Here is a 19,818-nt window from a genome sequence, read left to right on the forward strand (position 1 = left end):
TATACAGTAGGTGTTAATCACTTAACATTTGGTTATACAGGGGCAGTATATAATTTCCAACCCAGAATGAAGTCATCAGTGATCTTTGTAATGTAAGGAGAACTATTACTATATTGAAAGATTAAGGGATTAAGTTCATTTTAGTGCTGATGTATCTCAAAATAGCATCTAAATGCTCTCTGTATTGCTGCTTCCAAAACAATCTAAATCCAAACCCTACATTAACAGACAATTATGAGGCCATCACCATGATGATTAGATGTCTGCTTCAATTTCCTCCCAAAGAAATGCTGGTTAGGATTGACTGAATATTCCAAATTGTTCTTTTCTGGCAGGGATTTATTCCTAGCATGATCAGTACTGTTTATGTGACTGTAATAGAACCAAAGAAGTGTGAGTTCAGCAGCCTTCTCTCAAATTCTCGCCATACTAATATTCTGAATTTTAAAGCACTGGCATTAAGAGAAATAATTCTAATGAAATAATTTTAACTGATGCTATGGCTCATATTAACATCAAACATTCAGCCAATATCAACAAGAATATCACATTAAGGAGACAAAAGCCATAGAGTACATTATTATCAATAAACATACAAATAATGCATTAAAAGGGAAATTTACCCCTATTTTGACTATTGATAGATATTTATAAACAAATGATCTGAATAGGACCACAATCAAATTGCAAATATTATTTTACAATAAATCCTATAATCCTATTTAATCTCAAGATAAAAAAGTATCAGACATTAAAGAATGCCTTAAGTATGTCAATGTGTTAAAATAATCTTCAGATACTCTGCACTATAATAATAATGTGTCCTATAATAAACACATTAATAAAAGTCAAGGGACTATATGCAAATTATTTTGTAGATTAAGAACACTCCTCAACACAAATAAGAAGACTATTCAGAAACCTAACCTAAAAATCGAATGGATGTGAAATGGAGGCACACTGTGACAGACTAGTTTCCGCTTGTGTTCTAATAATTTCTATGTACCCCAGAAGAAATTCTTAAAATTGAAAATAAAAAAAGTATCAAGTATTTGAGATCAAAAAGGGAGCCCCCACCTCCTCTCCTACAAGATCAAATATTTAACTTTGATTTAAGCCTGAGCTATAGCTGTAAGGTAGAGTGCTGTAAGAGAAAGGCTTGAATTCTATATTCCTGATGAAATTTCGTTGTCGGGGATAAGGCTTATAAATTACAGTACTGCACAAATAATACGACTTTTTTCAAGCTGAAATTGTTTGCTTTTCTTTTCTTCTCTTTAAGTGGGGTCTAAGTTCATGGTTTGAATAGTGGCCTGGTATGGGAGACATTCAGGTGGGAGGAGGTGACTCGAGGTTTTAATAAATGTGTAAACACAAGAGAATGGCAGGTCAACAATGCAACAATGTGTGGGGGAAATTAAAGGCAGATGTATTTTAGACTTAAATTCGGGCTTCATTAAGTGCTACCTTGAGGAGAGTCACAGGTGTCTGTAACAACACTACCACACAATATACTGTAGTACACATGAGTCCTATTAATTATCTGCTCTCGTTTGCAAACTTTCTTTTATGCTTATATCCTTAAAACACTCTGGAAATGAGACCAAATGTGAATGTCACTTAGATTAGTGCAATTGTTTAATTAGTACAACAACATGCATTGAAGTATAATTTAATTTAGAGCTTTTGTACAAGATCGTACATAGTCAACCATTTACTAGATGTTTTAGCTGTACTTCACATTATTCACACTGTGGATAGTGCAGCAAGCAGCTCTCAAGTACTTTCAGATCATTTTAATCTGAGATGCAGAATATGTAAAAAAAAAGCAGAATCTTAAAGCATGTGATATAATTGATGCATCAATGAAGATGTTAGAAAAGATTTTCACTTTCTCAGAAAAATGTTGTCTTGCGTCCTTCAAACAGGCGATCATTTAAAAATTATTTGAAATCCTGCTGAGCACCCCCGCATGAGGAGAAGAGGGGCTCAGCAGACATTAGAGGGAACAAAATGCATATTTCATCCCTGCCTCAGGTCTCAGAATACCAGAAAGTATTTTAATTTTTTAAAACCTCTGAAAAAGATCTTCACAGAATCACAGCACTGCTTGAAGTATTGCAGGGTCAGATTTAGTCATTCGAAACTGTTATCTTAGATTTTAGTTCCTCCAAAAAAGCTTTGTGTTTAATGGTTCATAAACAGACATTTATGATCAAATTCATATTAATATTATTATTATTATTATTATTATTATTATTATTATTATTATTATTATTATTATAAGCTATTAACTGTTGGTTGGTTTACATATTTTGGGTGGTGGCAGAAATTAATTTTGCAGCCAATTTCTGAAGAAAGTCCTTTGATATTGCAGTAACTATTTGGTTGAAACAATGTTATCAAAAATGGTGTGGTCATTTTTTCGTGGCTCAGTTGAATCATTACTCTGCTCTCCTCCCCACTGAGAGCTGGTGTGTGGGGAGCGTTCTGGCGCACTATGGCTGCCGTCGCATCATCCAGGTGGGGCTGCACATTGGTGGTGGTGGAGGGGAGTCCCCATTACCTGTACAATGCTTTGAGTGAAGTGTCCAGAAAAGCGCGATATAAGTGTAAGCAATTATTAATTATTATTAAACCACAGAAAAAAAAACTGCCACACATTTCAAATGCTTGTAGACTCTGCTCACTCATTCTGTTTTGCGAGAAACAGACAGAGAGAGCAGTAGAAAATATGAAGCAAAAGGGAACAAAAGAGAGTGTATGAGAAAGGGAGTGGTAGGTAAAATAAGAGCATCTAGCATAGTGGAAACCTAGTGGGTAAATAGTATACGTTGCATAGTGAGACTTATTAATAAAGTATATTCTAATTCTGTTGACATGAAGTAGTGGAGCTGCTGTTTAGTTTAGTTTGCTGCTTTGATCAGACCAGCTGTTTATTTGATTATTTTGGTGTCAACATTAATAAAGCCAGAAAGCAATCTGGAATATTTTTTTTTTCTTTTTCATTAGCGTGTAGGATATTCATTTACAAAGATCCCTAAAAAGCCACCCTGAAATGGGAGATCTTCCACAGGAAATGTGAATATACAGTATAAAACATGTGGATGGAAAACAGTTAGATGGATATACAAATAAATACATGCATTACTCTTTGCTCCTGTGTGGATACGAAGGTCTGGAATCCTGGAGCTACTCCAAATCCCAGTTCATGAACAAAGGGAGGTTCTGCCTGACTGTGGATTTGAACTCTCACCCCAGCTTCAAAAGTTGTCTCTTCTGTCCAGAGAAAAGAAAGTTTAAAAAATAATTAGTGCACAGGTCAAACAAAAACAGGAGCAAAACACATTAAAAAATAATTTTGGGAACTATCCAAAAGTCCCTAATTAGCCTGGTGGATTAAGAACCCTATCTTATATAAAAAAACAGTGCAATTACAGTAAATGTATGTGGTTTTAAATATACAGTAGTATTTTCTCCTGTTGCTGCTTTACCTAGTTGTAATCTATGCATTGTAATAATCTTTTGTAATCAATCTATGATGGAGAAGTGTTGACAGTCAATCTGTTATCTGATACTTGGGTTCAGCCTGTTGTCTCATCCAGTTAAAGTCTTTGTTCATCAGTGCAGGATGAGCCTTATAAGAATGGAGACTGCCCAGTCAAAAGTACTGTAGGCTATGCCAGTAGCATGCTATACCTTATACTGAATGGAATTGGGTGGCACTGAGCTTGCCATAACACACTACAGAAATTTGCATTGGGTACAATCACTCTGGAGCTGTGGGATGTACCCAACTGGCACAAAAGCCATACTGTTTAATTTTAACTTCATGTCACAAAAAACAGGTGGTTTGCCATCACGGTTGTCTTCATGTTTTCAAAATATATGGTGGGGTTGTATTAAAAAAAGAGTGTTCCAAAATGATCAGCTATTCCAGTGCAAATAGGCTTAAATCTGGGAACAAAAATATTTAGTAATACTTTCAATTTCAAATACTGTGCCTATACCAAAGCTTCATTAGGAAGCATATTTCCCTCACCAAGGGTGTCTTGACCTCACTTCATTATTCCTCCTTCTCCCTAGTAGTTATTTTTCTTGCACTGAGCGGTTGATAGGCATTATGATTTCCAAGGTTATATAACTTGGTTCTACTGTGGCTTAAAACCTCCTGAAGTCATGTTCAAATCAAACAACCAAGAAGAAAAGATTTTGTTTTTGATGACAATCTATTTTTTGCATTTTGTACATTTGCCAATACCTTAACCCAATGCCTATAATGGGAAGTATCCATGAACCTTTTAAATAATACAGTAGTTGGCAACAATACCCAAAAGGTTAAATTAAGTATCTTAAATTATGCTGTGCTCCAATTCCGTTTTTTTTTCCACAAGACTAGCAAATGGCATATTTTAAAAGCTACAGTAGGCACACAGATTATAAAGTTAATATTTGTGAGTGGAATCTGCCCCTTAGCCTTGGCGGATTACATAGCTTTAGAAGAATTCAAGTCAATTCGCCATGGGGAACATCAAACAGATTTGGATAAAAGCAAATTTCTGGATCCTGGCTTTGCAGGTTTCAGCTAGGAAGAGACTCTTCCCTCCAGCACATTCTCAGCAAATTCTCTCAGTGTCCCACGCACAGACACACGTGACAAAAACATCCAATTAAACCAGAATTTGGCATTTTTTGGAAGCTAATCCCTAATCTGAGTAACAATGCAACTGCAGCATGACGGTTTTAATCTGTTGAAATGAATTACTTTTGCTCTTCCTAATTCACTTCAGACCTTGTGCCATTTTGTTACTTTTTTCCCCCCAGGAGAAGAGGATGTTCAGTTGTGATGTATTATTTATCAGGAGTGGTGACAGGTTGAGAATGAATCTGTCCCCCATGAGGTTAGAAAACAAACAAAAGATCAGCTTGAAAAAAAAAAAGCACTCTTAAAAGCGAGAACAAGTTCAGTAGGGAGAAACATGTTGATCTTGAACAAAAAAAAAATACACTTTTCAGCATATTTCCATATTTTCTTCAAAACTTTAAATAAGTATTCTTTTCTCACTCAAACACTGACCCAGGGGTCACCTATTTCTAATCTCTTTTCTACTTTAGAATACAGGCAGTACATCAACCATCCAACCATTTTCTAACTGCTTGTTCCAATTCAGGGTAGCATGGGGAGCTGTAGCAAGCAAGGGGTGCAAAGTAGGTGAGCCCTCGGACATAACTCCACAGACACAGACACTCACACCAGGGCCAATTTTCCCCAGAAGGCAATTAACCTACCAGTGTGTCTTTGGACTGTGAAAGGAAATCGGAGTGCCCAGCAAAAAAACATTTAAACAATAGGATAATGTACAGACTCCACTTTCATAGCACTCCAGGTCTGAAACTTGGGCCCCAGCACTGCTAGGCAGCAATGCTGATCTCTGCCCCACTATGCTGCCCCACTTGTACAAACATCAGACCTTGTCACAACATTGCCAAGCTGGTGCACTTTCACCAGGTGCACTTTCCAAAGCAGTGCCAGGCATGTCCCACCTGCAATCTGTAAAACCTTTTGATGGTTTATTGATAAACCTGCAAAAAAAATGTTCACTTCCTTCAGAATCAGAAAACCAGAAAATGTTGTGTTTTGTAGACGTGATTCTGGTGTCTATTGGAAAAGAGTGCAGCAGTCTTCAAAGAAAACAGTACTGCGTGTAACATTATTGCCACTAAAGTTTACATTCAGTATATTAGAAGTAATCACCACATTTGTGATATATACTGTACGAAAATGGCTCTGAAATACTGAGAAACTACAGAATATATTTTCAAGTTCAATTAACCTTACCTGAGTATTTAATGACTATTGTTCCCAAAAAATTCACACAGCTAAGTAAATGCAAGGTAGTATGTTAACACCAAGGTAGTCTGTTGAGAGAACCCTTGCTTAGATTTCCCATTTCTGCTCTCACTGAGCTAGATTTCCTTTTACCTTTGTTGTTCTTTAGTTGTACTAGTAATTTCTTCATCTTCAAACTCACAAATGTTATGCATTTTCTTTCTACATAAATCACACAGCAGTTTGTGACTGCTGAAATAAAACCCATGTGAGTTTAAGAAAGAAACATTACATTGTTTACAATACTAGATATTTAATGTTAACATTTGAAATGCTATAGAACATCATGGTTTCTCCTTTAAATATAATCTTCATCAAAGTAAATACTAAACAATAAAAGTAAATTGAAGGGAATCTTTAGCAATCTGCAAATGTTAGTTCAGGGTAAAAAAAAAAATATCATCCCTGTTCTGTAAAATGGAGAAAGTTTTGTCATTTTAATTCCAAATGGTACAAGGTTCAGTTTTTATTGACACATAGAATGTTCCAGAAGAAATTCTTCCCCTGCTGCCAGACCGACAAATCCCATTGTGGTGAAAAAGTCATGTTCTGTCTGATAACTGAGTAGTGAGGCAACGCATGTATATGACTCCGAATAAATGCATTCTTATCACCCATCATTGCCTACAATAAGCAAACTTATCTTACATTGACAGCTGCTTCTCAGAGGAATTTGTTTTCACAGAATCTTCTTTTATTTTAGCGAGCTTTACTAAGCATTTCAGTTCTGACCAGTATTATACTCTGTATTATTTCTTTCCCATGATTTTTCACTTTAATGTTTTTTCAAAGCTAGCCATCTTTGCTGGTGGCTAGAAAACTGCAAAGTCCATTAACTGGAATTAAAATGGTGTGTCTTGTGCAGATACGTTGGAGTTATAACTTATTTTTCTCGGTTTGACGTAGCATGTCTTAGCAAAAACCACATAATTAAATCTACCCAGAAGCATGAATAAGCCATAAAATACAGTACAATTGACTTGGTAAAAAAAACATCACTGCCTCCAATAAATCCTGCTTTCTTTTATGACAAATCGCATGTTGGGAGCCAAGTTATGATAAAACCCTTCAATTCTGTGTAGTTTTCCTGCAGAATAATGTTTCTCACATTTGTTAATTAACGGCTGTGGCATACCACTTCGAATAGGGATATACAGTAAATACAGTATGAGCCTTCTTGCTTATTCTTGACTTCTCTCAAGAAATGCCTGGATGATATCCTCTGACCTAGTACCAAATAGCTTAGAGGGACCCAGGGACCCCATCTCATCTGTAACTTTCCTTACATTCTTATGCAGTAAACTACACGCCTAGTTGTAAAGCAGTATCCTTGAAAAAAGACACAGAGTGACACACTGTGAAGATGGCACTGAAATGACCTTGGTAGCAAATGTTTCCAGCAGTGTTTCAGGTGATGGCCAACAATTTGCATCTTTTACCTCCACTACGATCTGTTGTTCAGTACGCTAGGATCTAAGATATTCTCTGCTACCAGCTCACCTGGTGGCTGTTACTGTACAGTATCTGCAAGAAGAAGTCAGAACCTTACTCGATAATGAAAACTGAATGGGAAGCATTGACATATAGGCAGGAACCAGCTGAACAGAATGGATTATGGATATATTTTCCAAAGAAAAATAATTCCTGGGCTGTATTCAATTCTGGTCTTCTTTAAATGTAAATGCTGATGACAAAGTATTCTTTTGCAAAAAAGTGTTCTGGATCTCTTTGCAGAACAAAGAGAAAGAGACACTGATAAAAAAATTGATCTTGAGAACATTGTAATTGATGTGTTCAAGACCCATAAAATAAAGAGCCTCTGTGTAAATTTTCCATGCATATTAGAAGGATTGATGTTATTGATTCAAACAAAAAACATGCTCAGGGTATTACTGGGAGAGGAATCAACTTGGTGCCCTCTGATGATGTTGCACTCTGTGATTCTAGTATAGGCTATGAGTTGCCTTGACCCTTATCAAGAATAAATATTTTTCTGATAATGGATGGACTAGATAAGCAACTAGAGGCAAGCATGAGGCAAAATAACTTACTTGGTTGATGAACAATGTAAAATTAAATAAGATAAACGCCATTTTGCAGAAGAAACCCATTAACCCCAAAATATGTACGAACACTCTGGCAGGAGTGAAGAATTCTACATTAGCAACATCGCTCAAATCTGTAATTATATTAATTTAAACTCAGTGTTTTTATGTGTTTTCACGTAGAGTACATTAGAAGACATTTTCTGTTTTACTGTTGATTTGTAGTTATAATGGTATTTTCAAAGATAAACTGCAGTTTTTTTCAATATGTTTAGAGATACTTTATTTTTCTCTTGCTGAGCTATGCTTGCTAAACTACTGAAATGACTGCTAAATGAAAACTGTACCATATGGTTCAAAAGAATCTTGATGAACACCTTCCCATGGATAATGACAGTATACAATACAGGGTGTTAGTTTTGCTAAATGTAACTACCATTTGTGCATTGGCTTGTGTGTATTGAATGATATGGTACAGAATTGCAAGAAAGTAAGTGTTCAAGAAGCAATATGATAATAGCATATTTTAAATCGGTCAGGCTGTAACCATTGTTCAACATACTGCTTAGCTTACTGACTTAAATATCAATAAGTACCGTATATTTGCACCCACTCTTCCTGCTGTCTTGTTTCATTAATTACTAGGCTTAACACTGCATAACCCAGTGAGATGCTAACATCATTTAAAATGGCCAGAGGAACCTTCCAGGCAGTTACTTGAGTGATTTTCTGGGATTAAACTGGTCAGATGGAAGTGGTGATGACCATCCAGGATTACATATTCCCAATTACACTGTTTACCCCAAAAATTACCGTACATGTTGAACTAACTGGTTTGATTGGATAAGTGTAAATTATAGCTTTTAAAGGTATGCATTGTGTAATCTATTTACATGTGTTGGTAAACTGTTCAGAGTAACTGTAACAAAAAAGTTTATACAACTTATCAAAACATGACACCAACAAAATAATAATAGTATATGGAACTATTTTTTTAGACTGAGGGAAATTAGTAGATTTGCTAAGCATTTTCATTAGATATGTTTTCATTAAACTTTAGGGCAAAACGTTATATTAAAAATAGAAAAAAATATACTTTTTACAAAAGCTAAAAAGAATCAATATATTTAAAGCTTTTTGATTTGTTCTTGAACATGATTTCATTCTCCACAATAAAAATGTCCCAAATTCGTGTTATGAAAAAAATCATTAAAGTTCCTCACATTACAAAATTTGTCATACAGTACATGTCAGTTACTATGCATTTGTGATACATTTATCTAGGCTACCAATGGTTAAAAATGAAAAACAAGGTCCATTCAATTACATGGTGTGAAAACAAATTAAAAGTCAAATTAAAAATGTATTTTGTGCATTAAAATAAAAGCTCTTAATCACTGAGGAACTATGGGTCCTTTCTGCTGCATTAATTAATATTAGAGACTAATGACTTAGGATATTAATTAATAAGTAAAGAGGTTTAATTAACAAATCCTTCTCAAACCATTTTTATAAAAGATGTTTTTCACTTGGAATGACTGATTATTGCAAGGCATTTAGTCAGAAAGCGTCAGAGCTCTCTATAAAGCAAGATCATGCCTGAGGAGGAAAGATGCACACACAATGGGCTTTAACCTTTCAAGCAAACATGATGTTCATTTCAGTTCTGTCTCATTATTCTGCAGAGGAAAGAGTCAGTGCCTAGAGACACCGTTTAAAATATCCATTTTTGAGGAATGTTTTTGGAAATGTTTTTTGTTTGTTTGGACTTTTCTATTTTCCTTTAGTAAAAAGTAAACCAAGGAGTAATTATCACAGTATTCATACTGTGGACTGTGGTGACAAGGCCTATTATTTTACTTAGATTTACATTTTCTGAAAACTTTGTTTGTTGCATTATATTTCTATAATTCTTATAACAAAGGAAAGGGAACACTCATTCACTGGTCAGTAGTGCGGGTGTTCATTTTAAGAAGCCTTTTTGGATTACTGTACATTTTGATATCTAAATCAGATTAATCTGTATTATTTCTTGAATAATGCGGAGTAGCAAACCATGACTCATATTCAATTTTAAAATGACCTACAATAACAAATTCATAAATATTTCATTCTCATAATTTTTCAGTTTTAACTGCTTTTTAATCATCAGAATGGAAACAGTGAACTACTATTTAAAACTAATTGAGTACATTTGCATATTCAAATATGATAGCAAGTTCATTATTTACATTTGATCCTCTTAAATGCATATATGTTCTTGGTCCATTTAAAGAATAGCACATTATAGTGACTGCCACCTCTAATGTCTTATACAGTATCTTACTATATTAAGAGCAGTTTTTTTTAACCGTTACTTGTATTACCATAGCTATTAATTAACTCCTACAATTTTGTAAATCGACACATTCTTTTACAATGTTGTATGAAAGAAGGATTAATAAATCTAATTTGTGCCCATCATTTTCTAAAATGTGTGACTTTTACCTCAGTCCATTTAAATAAATGCTGCATTATTTTATTTGTGATACATTTTTACAGTAGTAAAATTTTACCAGAAACCTATTTTTTCTTGTCATGCAAGTTGGAAAAAAACACAATCCTTAAAACATCTTTGCTGACTTTTTTTTAACATTAAGCCCTGTGGTGAACTAGATTTCCTGTAATTCCCTAGGGGCAAATTGCTTTGATTCAGGAGATAGGAAACAAAAGGGGAGAATGTTGCTTTCTTTTCATTGAAATAAACACTTGTAAAGTGCTTCAGACTGTGTTAGAAATTGGCAATTAAACATGAGAAGACAGGAGGAATTATATACAGTACAAGCAGAACAACAATGCTGAAATTTACTTTTAGACTGGCAATCATGTGTATGTTAGCTTTCATTTATCCGTATCGCAATTCCACCTGCTGAAATAAACCTGAGAAATACCACCTACTCTGATTACCTAGGATGTCTTGCAAATCTATTATAACATTTGTTTGGCACCACAAGAAACAAATGTGCGAGCTGTAACTTTCATTATATTTAGTGCGAAACCTTGGGTTCACAAGTAACAATTCCTGTCTGTAGCAAACTAGGTTTTTACACAGTGCATTGTCAATGCATAAAAACTATTATAAAATTTATTTGTGGAGGCAGCAAAGATTGGGAAATTTCAAATCTAGACACAATACTCTAAAACAATCATTTAGTTGACAGGAAAATGAAGGGCATTGATAGCTTCAATGTCCTGTTGAACGGCCCTTTCTTGTGTTCTAACTTTGTGATTTACTTTATAATTATACAGTACACAATCTTCCTTTCCGTTTGTATTCATAAGTACATTTATTTTGGATTTTATCATATTATTTTATCCTTAATGTTTGTTTGTTCTCTGATGCTATCCGTTCATCTAAACTTTGTCTTTAAATGCACTCGTTCTGTAGTGGCCTGAATCTCGAGTCATTGCTAGGGGACATTTTATAACTGACATGTTATGCACTTCAATATTTCAGTTCAGTGATCTGATTCATATCTGGACCAAAAAACTCTCTTTTCATTCTCTGTCATCGGGAAGTTTCACAGCCCCACAGCCAACGATGGAGCGCATGAGAAGAAAAAAACACGCTGCAAAGATGAGATGTGAGATATCTTCGTTAAATTGACTTGGATGTTTATAAAGTGTCTACCCATTCACTATTAGTAAGTTATTTATTCCTGGAAAGAGTCACTAGTTCCTTTCACAAGGGAAGATTTGTTCATGCCAAGAAGTAGGGGATTAGGTTTGATTTACAGTATTTAAGTCTTTGCTCTCAATCAAAAGCTTCCTTCATGCATTGCCAAGGCCATTTAAACTCTGAGGTCACCCCCCAGTCCTTAATTAACTGGAGTTGTCAGAACGTTTCTCTAAAATACTAAATGTTTGTTTTCCAAATTAATTGAAGGTTGTCGATTAAATATTCAACTTGCCGTTAAATATTTCCTTTGTTTTTATGTCATGAGCTTATATTTTATCAATTTTTATGTTTAATTGCATCTCTGGCTGACAATACAGACAGCCTGCATGGGTAGCACGGAGGCCTTTTTTTTTAACCAAAGCAGATGTTGATAAGAAATGTGTTAATTGGAGAAAACAAAATCCTGCCCTTTTTAATTGCAATTTCAGATCCAGCACATTGCACACCTCTTTCATTAAAAACTGTTTGCAAGATTAATTTGTTGGATGATTTAAAAGGCACATTGTATGGAATGTTTAAGAAGCTCTTCGTATCTTCAGAAATGAAAGCAGATTTCTGTACTATTAAATGAGACACTGTTACTAGAAGAACTTTAAGTATTTTTTTACCACAGGCAGATAATTGTTCATTGAATGTTTAATTTAAATGAAATCAGTTAAACAGATTCAACTCATTTTGAAATGACCAAAATAAAAAATAAAAAAAATTTTTTAGGCAGTACCATTGTTCCAGCAATTTGTAGGAACTACAAAATCTGTTTTGTTTACAATTAAATATTCAACTGGTACCATTCATCCATTAGCAGAAATCCCCTTGTTCCTGAATCTGCCTATAAAATGTTTGTTTTTAGTTTTTTTGGAAGACCAAAGCAATCCAGAACCTGTCTCTGCAGGACATTTCTTTTAAAAATGTTCTGATTTCAACCAAATGTATAAAATACATTCTATTGAATTAGAATATTCCTTACTGTTATTCTTGCTACAAAATACTGCTAGCTTGAGTTTCCAACTCTATGCTGGAGAATCTCTTAAGTTATTTTATGAATAATCCCCTAATTATTATTTCACTAATCATTTTGTGTCCATAACTGGAGTCTTGACACCACTATAAATACGAGTACAGAAATAACAGCCTAATAAGACAATCTATTGTAATTGGAAACTGAATTCTAGAAAACATCTTGCATTTAGAAGAGAAGCATTTTTTTGCAGAAAGAAACAACATCAGTGGATAATTGTAAGCTCTATGGTATTATATGTTTATGCGGAGATTTTCAGAAACATTTTTTGTAACGTTCCACATGTCAGAGAATAATCCTCAAACTAAAATCTGCAGGCATCTATGCAAATATTGTATGAGATGTGCAAACAATACAAAAGGACTGAAACACTATTCAGAACTAGGTCGAAACATGGCAAATTAAATTTTATGCAAGAAATGCAATAGAAACAACAAATCAGCAGTTTCAAACTAGGAGACAAAGTATATCAGAAAGATATAAGAGCTTATCTGCATTCACTCACAAAACCTAAAACAAATGGGTTAAATAAAATGGATAGATAATAGAGATTTTATCTGTTTTACAAGGCTTAGCAAACCCACTGAGATGCTAAGGAGTTAAGCACAATGAGGACTTAAAGAAGACAGAGAGAAAGCGTAAAAAAATGGTAATGTCAGACAATATTGAGTAATCTTGGAGCAAAGTGACAAGATCAGTGGCCACTCTTGTCAGGTAGCTTGCCTGCAGGAACTAAAACTAAAACAAATGCCTAATGATCCTTTTCAGTCGATTTAGTACAAAAGGTGTCAGGAGGTCAGAAAGAACTCCAGAATACTGGGGATGTAGTGTCTGTAATAATATAGATTTTGTTCAGCATGACACACAAACAGAATCTCTCTGCACTGGAGATGAACAAAAAACAGAAGGCAACAGTAACTGTGGCTACAGGATAATTTGTCTGCAAATCCAGAGACACTAGAATCCATGAATCCATCATTACAAATGTTCTTGCTGTTGACCTGCACAACATGTCTATACACTATACAAATGACCTATTCCATAAACATTCTGGTGTGTTTATGACCAGATATTACACACAGTTTTATTTTGCAATTTATAAAGAACAGATTTAAGAACATTTGCTCACATACACCATTGACAGTCTTTATTCAGAAAACCAATCACCTTGCAAGTCACACTCTCAGTGATCTCAGAGTGCTATTTTGTGACTATTTAGTTACACTTTTTTGTAAGTTAATTTATTAATTAATGTCATTTTAAAAACGACTGTTCGATGCAACTGATTTTATTTTAATACACATTTTTAAAAAGTTGGTTGTGAGAAAATAAATATCTCAAACTTAAAAAAGAGTGAAAACAAAAACAGAAAGAAATAAACTTAAAACCTAAAATAGAATAAATAAATAAATGTAAGCATAAAAACAGCTAATACATTTCTTTATTGTGTAATAGATGCTAGTGGGAAAGCAAAAACCATCTATTTATATTTAACAAACCATCACATAATTAAGTGGACCCTTGTGACTTGGATTTAGAATTTGTATTGTAAGTGGAGTACTACAGATTTTTTCTCTTTGAATTATAAAAGACAATGTATTCTGATGGGAAATTTTTCTGAAAATATTTTGCTTTCAATGATAGAAAAGATGAATTGGCAGGTATTTAAGCTCAATAATAGGTTGGAGGCCTCTCCAAGGTCCTTGTACATTCCCTATATTCTTCATCCATGTGTCTCCCAGAATATTCTTAATTTAGTCTTCTCATCTCCCACAGCACTTCCCTCTTGATCTGCCTTTAAAGGTAAAGTTATACTTTTTCAGATCCACAAATAAATTTTATAATACGTTTTATGCATTGACAATTTTTCTTTTTCAGATCCCCTTTTTATACTGTGATAGCATGTGATATAGACAACCCAGCAGGACCAGGTAGTCTACAGTGGGTGTAGAAAGCACTGACCCCCATTGTGCCACATGTTGTTGTGTGGTTAACCATTCTGATTGGACACGTCTGTTTTTCTAAGGTTAAACACACCTGTGTGAGTTCCCACTGTTGGACATTTCATACAAAATAGCATGAAGACAAAAGACCTTCTGCAACAACAAATGAACAAAGTTGTGGACAGACACCAGCCAAGCGACAAATAAAATCGGATTTCAAAGACACAGAAGATCCCACGGAGCAGTGTTAAATCAATTATCAGGAAGTTGAAGACACATAAAACAGCACAGAATCTTCAACAACCAGGTCGGATTCCCAAACTCAGAAGCTCAGTAAGAAGGGAGCAATCAAGAGACTGAAAATAACCCTCAGAGACATACAGTGTCGCATAATTCAGATGGGAGAAACTGTGAGTTTGTCAACAATAGCTCAGATACTCCAGAAATTTGAGCTCTGTGATACAGTGGCTTGTCTTGAATATGCAAGCATGTTGGGGCCTCTGCAATAACATGGAAAAAAATTGTGGTCAGATAAGACAAAAAAGTAAGTTATTTCGCCTAAATGCCAAGTGTTATGTCTAGCAAAATAAGAGCACTGCTCATCATTCACAAGACACCATCCCCATATTGAAGCATGGCAGTGCTTCTTATCTGCAGAGGCTAGTATGCTTGTCAAAATAGAGGAAAGAAAGGATGGATCAACATATAGACAGAACCTGGAGCAGAACTTGAAATAGTCTGGAAATAACTGAAACTGATATATACTGTAAATCTCTATCCCAACAGGACAATGACTCCAAAGATAAAACAACCCTTGAGTGGCTAAAAAAGGTAAAAATCTTTGAGTGGTCCAGTCAAAGTCCAGACTTAAATTCCATCTTACATCTGTTGCAGGAACTGAAGATTACTGTACACCACCACTCCCCCAGTAACCTGCGACAGCTGGAACAATTTTGCAAGGAAGAGTGGCCAATATTAAACCTGAAAAATGTGAAAAGCTGGTTACAACATACAATAAGCTATTATTGCTGCAAAAGGGCGAGCAAATAAATATTTAGTGCTTAAGATCTAAGGAGAGTGAATACTTGTCAAAGCTGGATGTTTCAGTTTTCCGTTTCAATTAATTATTGTACAACAAAAACAATCATGCCCCATCAAAATGTTAAGCATGTACAAAAACAAACATCCTGTTCAAATGCGTTGCAATTTCAGGTTGTAACACAGCAAAATGTGGTTCAGGTCCAAAGGGGGTCAATACCGTCTACACCCACTGTATATTGAGGAAAGAGATCTTTCCATCACCACCTCAACCTCTTCACATCTGTCTTGTTAAATGAGCAATACAGCTTGTAACCCAAATTAGTCTGACCAAAATATTTTTTAGCATACAAACAAATGGCGTGGTTTCACAAATTGTACTAGAAATATATATAAAGAGAAAAGAAGTAACTGTCATTTTTTTATCCTAGCAGTCAATGAAAAAAAAAATCTATAAAGGAAGTCTTGGACTCATGCTAGGTTTCAGTTCTTTTTTTGTAATAAAAGAAAAAAATAAGACAGTGAAAGGGGAGTAACTAAGAGTGGGGAAATATTGATTTGTTTCCTCAGCCCTGCACAGCCCACACTTTTGATTAATAATCTACGAAGAATGTGTTTTGTAGAAAGACAACTGTGACACTCACAGAATGCACAAGTGCTATGTGCTGCATCTAGCAAAATGAACTGAACCTGTTAGACTTTCAAACAGAATAAGAAAACACTTTCACTGGAGGGAAAAACTCTGATTTCACCGATGATCTGCTTCAATTTCCCTGGCTTCTGTGCTTTAAAAACTGCCAGATTTTATGCATATTCAGACTTTCTGCCGAGATATTTCTAATTCCCTAAAGCAAGGGCAATGATACTGGCCTTTTCAATCAATTCCATTTGCTCTGTCTAGATCAGTAATTATTAAATTAGTAGCCAGAAAAATCAATATTACGATTAAGGTGCTGGTTGAAGCTTAATATTGCAATGCAACGAACTGAAAGAACCAAATGTTGAGAAGGACTGGCCTAATGAATTGATTCAGATCTTTAAAATATACATTTTAGTTATATAATACTTTGCTAGGATGAGCAAATTAAATGAACTAAATTCTACATCTTACAAGGAGACGGACAGCATTGCTTCACTTTGTATCCTCTCTGTAAGGATACTTTTCACTCATGTTGATTTATAATTGTACAACCAGCAGTAAGCTGTTATAATGTTATAATTCCTTTTATTGATAATGTCTAAATTATTAAATTAACATGTCTCCCACTAACTACATTAAACTACAATAACATATCAGTTTTTGGTTGTTCTTCTGTTCTGCCTTGTGGGTAGAAATTAAACTTTGTTATTAAAAGATATAAACACAAAATAGAGGTATGTTTATTACATTGTAGTTACTGTACATTGCAATTACAGTATAATAAATGTGTAATTCCAAAAGGGTTTCTTATAGATAGGGTAAAATTCTGTTTTCAGAATGCAGTTAACTTTGTTAATAGGTCATCTACACACCTTTTTTCTAGATTTTTTGTTTGCTCTTCATTTTTTATAAATTCTGTGACCATTCCTGGACTTACTGCCCCAGTGGTTTAGTCAAAACCCCATTTCACCTTGCAAAACTTGCATTTTCTGGTTAACAAATACAATTGTACATCATTTCATAACATGACAAATTATTGATGGCAGTGGCACAGATGTCACAGTGAGTATTTGTTTCAATGTAAAAACGTAGGTTTATCCTTGACATTCACAATGCTAGGTTCCATGGTACTGCATTGAATTTTGCACCAATATGCTTCTTCTATTATTGTGGTATAGTTTGATATTAACTTATCGAAGACAAGAAAATAATTAAAGGAGTTATATAATAGACCACAAACACTGTGGTGATATTTTTGAATGAAAACAACTGCCTTACCTGTTTCTCCCCAGACAGGGAGATATTCATCTTGCTGTATATCCAACATGATCTCTAAGCCATTCCCAGTGCCTCCTTTCACTGTTGTGTGCAATGCCTTTCCATCTTCTCCAGAGTTGAACATGTAGCATTTCCCATACCTTGTAAAAACCTGAAAAGAAACAGAAGATCATCAGACGTATACTGTACAGTGAAAAAAAACCCAACAGACTGATAGTTTTGTGGATTTTTGTGTGCTGTGTCAAACTGAAAGAATTCTGCCTGTGGAGATGTACTGTAGAAGGTGACACTTTAGGGGTCACATGTATTAAAACTCTTGAACAGTTGATACCAAAAATAAGGGTGACTTCAGCTGTTATTTCAAAAACAGATGAGACTATATAACAAAGTAGGTACAAGTTAACTTTGAAAAGTTTTTTTTTTTAGAACTTGGAATGGGTAACATTTTTGTTTTTTTGCGCCAAAAAGAGACCATGTTACATTGCCTGCTCAGAGTTCAGTCCTATAAGACTTCAATCACACAAGATATTTCCTGTGATGAAACGGAAGGACACATCAGGAGGCAATTTCAATTTGTAATGAAGGCACAGGAGGAAAGAGATAGTAAGTGACATGGATGCACAGTAGGCAGAATTGCTGTCTTACACTTCTGCAGCAACGGGTTCATTCCAGACTTGGGGTGCTGTTTGTGTGCGTTTGCTCTAGGTGCTCCAATTTTTTCCCCCACAGTGCAGATACATACTGGTACTGTAGGTTAAAAGGCTTCTGGAAAAGTTGACCCTGGTGTGATCGCTTGTTTATCTGTGTTTGTGTGTGCTCTGCAATGGACTGGTGTTCCATCCAGGGTGTACCCTTCCTTGTGCCAATTGCTTGCTTGGCTAGACTCAGGTTCTTCAATGACCTCAATTGGATTAAGAGATTTTGAAAAAGGAGTAGGGATGTTTCAAATGAAAATTTGATTCAGCATTTATACATTTTTGAACTTTATTTTCACCCAAAAAAAAATTCATTACAAAAATATATATATATAATAATAAGATATAATGAATAACAACCATTCACTTTTCCCCTAATTTTCTGAGGTATCATTGAAATTAGATATTAATTAGATGATAATTAGATTACTTAGATGTTAGATATATTTAAATGAGAAATTATATATTATTTTATATAATATAAAATATATATATATTCAATAATCAAAAGCATCTACTGTCAATTGCATAATTTCATGGACTTTTAGGATATGAATTATTAGGATATAATAGCACACAACTCTGTGGCTATGTTGTACAATAAGAACTAATATATTACATGTACTGTAGTTTCCAAAATCATACTGATTTTTGTATAAATGTGCTGCTGTAGCTTTCAGGGGTTGAATTATTATATGCTGCTTATAATCAAATTGTAAAATGAACATGGGACACCAGATTTATTTTTCTCAGACAAAGAAAATGTGAGTGTGTTTACAGTATGCGCATTTCTTTACTGCTTATATCAGACGTTTAATTTTGAATTTCTATTTGTTATATTTTCCATTTTTGTATAGTAAAGTAAAGACTTAAATCTGTCTATGCACAACTCCAGTAGAAGTTAAAAAAGTGTGATTTTGTACAATGGTATAATGGTTGCAATGGTTTTTCAATTAAACAATCAATAAATAAATATATAATTATACTATACAAGAGAAAAAAACAGCTTGCTAAAACAAAAAAAGCTATTTCAGCTTAACATGGCATTACAACTGCAGCAGCAAATTAATGCTGCCTTTCTAATCCAAATATTGTGAGACACTTAAAGGATTTAGTTAATGATGCACTCAAATATACGAAGGAACATCCATTATTCAATTCTAAAGCCATACAGACACAGTCATTAAATGTTACTTATGAAACCTCTTTGCACAGCACTGTTTTGTGCATTTCATGAGCTATAGCCGCACATTAATTTTGTCAAAATCACTGACATCCTGTTTGTCTTTTCTGTGCCAAGAAAATATTTTTTAATTTCATAGTTAACCAAAAAAAAGAATTTAATTTAAAAGTAACTATCACTCAATTTGACCACAGCGATGAATAAAACCAGTCTGATATGAGCTAAAACTACAGTACAGTATATCATCTGTAAATTTGATTTAAAGTGACAAAATGAAAGTGAAATATTGCATTTTCTTCTAGTATGAGACTGAAAAGATGACAATGATACAGTGAATAGAGTCTGGCTCACTGGAGGTTAGCCTTAAAGT

The 19,818-nt window shown here is 34.4% G+C and overlaps 1 protein-coding gene across 2 annotated transcripts in view; it reads right to left on the bottom strand.

The window, feature by feature from the left end:
- The window catches only part of LOC102692504 (acid-sensing (proton-gated) ion channel 2), a 352,059-nt gene that overhangs the window by 13,669 nt on the left and 318,572 nt on the right, over nt 1–19,818 (bottom strand). For both annotated transcript variants that reach the window (XM_006638111.3, XM_015362068.2), the window contains exons 2-3: nt 17,571–17,721; nt 3,152–3,279 (exon numbers count right to left, since the gene is read on the bottom strand). In XM_006638111.3, coding sequence (XP_006638174.1) covers nt 3,152–3,279; nt 17,571–17,721 — 279 coding nt within the window. The remainder of the gene's footprint in view (nt 1–3,151; nt 3,280–17,570; nt 17,722–19,818) is intronic.

This window comes from Lepisosteus oculatus, chromosome 28 (genome assembly GCF_040954835.1).
Source record: "Lepisosteus oculatus isolate fLepOcu1 chromosome 28, fLepOcu1.hap2, whole genome shotgun sequence".
NCBI classification, from domain to species: domain Eukaryota; kingdom Metazoa; phylum Chordata; class Actinopteri; order Semionotiformes; family Lepisosteidae; genus Lepisosteus; species Lepisosteus oculatus.